The 3,504-nt window shown below is 32.7% G+C and overlaps 1 protein-coding gene across 1 annotated transcript; it reads left to right on the forward strand.

The window, feature by feature from the left end:
* Window positions 1-2,128: 2,128 nt before the first annotated feature.
* On the forward strand, window positions 2,129-2,857 carry LOC18432294 (non-specific lipid-transfer protein 1). Its single transcript, XM_006842403.4, has 2 exons — window positions 2,129-2,517; window positions 2,689-2,857. The coding sequence occupies exons 1-2, from the start codon at window positions 2,183-2,185 to the stop codon at window positions 2,696-2,698; spliced, it is 345 nt and encodes a 114-aa protein (XP_006842466.1). The 5' UTR covers window positions 2,129-2,182; the 3' UTR covers window positions 2,699-2,857.
* The last annotated feature ends 647 nt before the right edge of the window (window positions 2,858-3,504 follow it).

Raw genomic sequence — 3,504 nt, forward strand, 5'->3', positions numbered from 1 at the left:
CTGAGCAGATCTATGAAAACTTGAAAATCTTGAAAATTGACGATCCAAAAATACATTACAAGATTCATTATTTCTAAAATTTGAAATTTATTTTTTTCTCATGTCCATGCATCTTGAGGTCGAGATGATCATTTTGAGGATATTTGGTTATCAAAACTTCCTCTTCTAGTGAGGTGGCCCCTAATTTGATTGTTTAGAGCCTACCACTCGTATAAATTTTTTTCCTAATTTAAAAGGTATGGAATGAGCTGCTGAGTTAATATGTGTCACGCCTTGAAGCATTTTAAGGGTGGTTACATATATTAAAAGCACAAAAAGAGAAGAAAAAAAAAAAGAAAAGGAAATTTATCAAAGTCCATAAGATACTAATTGTTTAGTATTTTATTTACTTTTTATTTAATTTGAAAACCTACAAAAGGACTTTTTCATGAGTTTTAGTAGTTGAAGTTTTAAGTCTATTTTGACAAATGGGTAAAATTTTAAATTATTGATATTTGATTTTTCTCGAAAAAACACGGCTGGCATTTTATTATAGCCACACATGAGTAAGTAAATATCAATTTTTAAGGCTTCAAATAAATGTAAAATGTTGATGTTTCTTATGAACCACAAAAAAATAACCATGCCAAGTAATGATTTTTATAGGTATATTGAATAAAACCTTCCGTGAATAACAATAAATACCTGTTTTTCATGAGAGAACAAGACCTAAAAATGTTTTAAAAAATGGATGCGATTTGGGTCAAGTGTTTCATGGGTCCCATTTTAAGGCATCACACATCCATCTTAAAAATGTTTTAAAAATAGATGTGGTCCCCCCAAAAAATATAAAACCTAACAGGAAATTTTTTTTTTTTTTTTTAAAATAATCATTCTTAGTTGTTAGAATGTATTTTTGGGTTAATTTAGAGTACTCCTATATATGGAGTATTTTCTTAATGTATTTAATATTTTTAGGTATTCATTACTCTTGTTTTGTAGTAAAAAAAATTTTCAATCAAAAGCAGTTTTGGTCATTAGGGACTAGAATAGATGTTTTTATAAGAAACTAGTTATAATTAATTTTGCATGCGGGTGATATCATATTCCATATAGATGATATCATTCTCCACTATAGTTAATAAATATTTTTATTTTTATTGAAAACTTTTTATTTTACTTTTAATTAATTACCTAAAATTACTTTATATGAAAAAGTTTTTATGTTGTAAAATAAAGATATCAAGCATCCAAAAATTTTGAACGTATTAAAAAAATATTGTATGTGTACTAGCATTCTAATAGAACCGTTTACCTTTTTACATATTGTGATCTCCATGTTAGATATTATATACACCAAATAAATTAAGTCCAAAATCAATCGTAAAAATAGATCATAATGAAGGGACACATATCTCCATATGAGCCACCCCATTTGTGAGCCCTATTTACATTTGGAAAAAAGGTTTAATTGGGATGCAACCCTAGCAAAATAAATAAAGCCTCACATGATAATTTATCGAAAATTGCAATTCAAGCAGGAAACCTTAATAGATCATTTTAGCTTGAATATTGTGGTCGTAGAAAAAAAATAGGATTTCAAGATCCAAAAATAGTGTATATTATAACAAATTACCTAGACTCTCAATCTGTCCTAAAAATACGTGTTCATGGATCTACAAGATCTTTACCATTTTTTGAGTTTCAATTTTGATTGTTTGTGATGAAAATTGATTTTAGAGGGATCATAAATATTTTTATTGTAGAAAGTGCTTCATGGACGAAGATTTGAGGGGGGGTTTTATTTTATTTTCATAAAACCTACGCCTTAAAAAGAGTTTTTAGCTAAAAAAAAAAAACTTACTTTAAGAAGCGGGTGCACGATCCCTCCGGCAGGACGCCAAGAAACAGTATGAAACCGGGCACTAGCGATGCTCCCATGAAGTGCCGCAATCAAGTCTTTTCGGAGCAGCTGGAAAGAGGGAATACCTCACATCAACCATTAACTCTAGGGAGAAAACAATCACAAACCCTTAAGAGAGGGATGAGAGAGAAAGCGGCCAAAAAGCCTTAACAAAATAAAAAATCCCACCCACCCACCCCCCGCGCCCCACTTTAAAATCCCCAGAACCCACCCTCAAGCGAACCCAACCAACAACAGAGCTAGAGCAGAGTGAGTCCAGAGAGAGAGAAAGTGGGTGCAATGGGCAGTGTGAAGGTTCAATGCTTGGTGGCTGTGCTCGTGGCCATGGTGCTTGTTGCCGATGGGGCGGTGTCTTGCAACAGTGTCTTCTCCTATCTCGGTCCCTGTGTACCTTACTTGAGAGGCGGAGGCAAGGTGCCAACGGCTTGCTGCGGCGGGATTAAGTCTGTGAATGGGATGGCTAAGACGACGCCGGACAGACGGGCGGTTTGCGGTTGCTTGAAGCAGGCAGTTGCGGGGATCAGTGGGATAAACTACAGCCTGGCGCAAGGGCTTCCTAAGGCCTGTGGAGTTAGTATCCCTTACACTCTCTCTCCTAGCACCGATTGCAGCAAGTATGGTGTTCTTCTTTTTTTACGACCTCATTTCATGATATAATTTTATTATTTTTTTTATAAATTTAAATCACATTAAATTTGATAAATATTTTCAAATTGAAGCGTCCATCTTAGAGCCTTTCTTTGTTAAATTATTATTAACTCCTCGGTTTATTGTATTTTTGGCAGGATCAAGTGAGTGTGCGAGCATGCAGTTTTACTACAAATACCAATAAGAATGATCATCCATGGATGTCTCGACTCTTTGAGTGTCTTTTCCGGTTTTTGCTCTTTTTTCTTCCCTCTTGTTTGTATCTTTGTACCTCCTTTATCCTATAAATAGATGTGGTATTTTATAGATTGATATAGTATTGAGGCTACACTAGAGTTTCTTTGCATTTTCCCATTTCTATTCCAACTTCCTTCTTGTTATTTTGTTTTCCAAGCCTTTAAACCAGATAAGTTTCGATGCAAGACCACTTGAGGAGAGAGAATGAGAGAGAGAGCTAATGCGGTTGAAGCTCCAAATTAGAGCCAATATGTTTCAAGCTCCAAACTAACCTAAAGAAAGGAAATTAATTTTTGGGTTAAATTATTCGACCAATTACGTACACACAAAAAATGACCAAGTATAAGAATAGTCTCATTGACATAAAAATTACAAGGAAGATAAGTGTAGACCTGTGGTTTAAAAAATGGATCAGTGGCATCGGGTAACCCAAGAATCCATCCAGATCAGGGGATGAGTGATCCGGATTGAGAATCAGTCGAATTGATCGGATTAATCTGTAAAAAAAAATATTAAAAAAATATTAAAATTTATTATAAATGTTGTTTTTTAAGAATTTAATAAGAATCATCGTATTATATTATTAAATTTTTTTTTTTTATCATGATACTATATTATTAATTTTATTTTTTTATCAATATGTGAATATTAAGATTTTTTTTTTCTGTATGAATTTATTTTAATCATTAAATTACATCATATAAAATAAAAATCAT

Source organism: Amborella trichopoda, chromosome 8 (assembly GCF_054954075.1).
Source record: "Amborella trichopoda isolate Santa Cruz 75 chromosome 8, AtrichopodaSantaCruz75HAP2 v2.0, whole genome shotgun sequence".
NCBI lineage: Eukaryota > Viridiplantae > Streptophyta > Magnoliopsida > Amborellales > Amborellaceae > Amborella > Amborella trichopoda.

Excerpts from the sequence above, each read along its gene's own strand:
- LOC18432294 (XM_006842403.4), top strand. The coding sequence starts at position 2,183 with ATGGGCAGTGTGAAGGTTCAATGCTTGGTGGCTGTGCTCGTGGCCATG.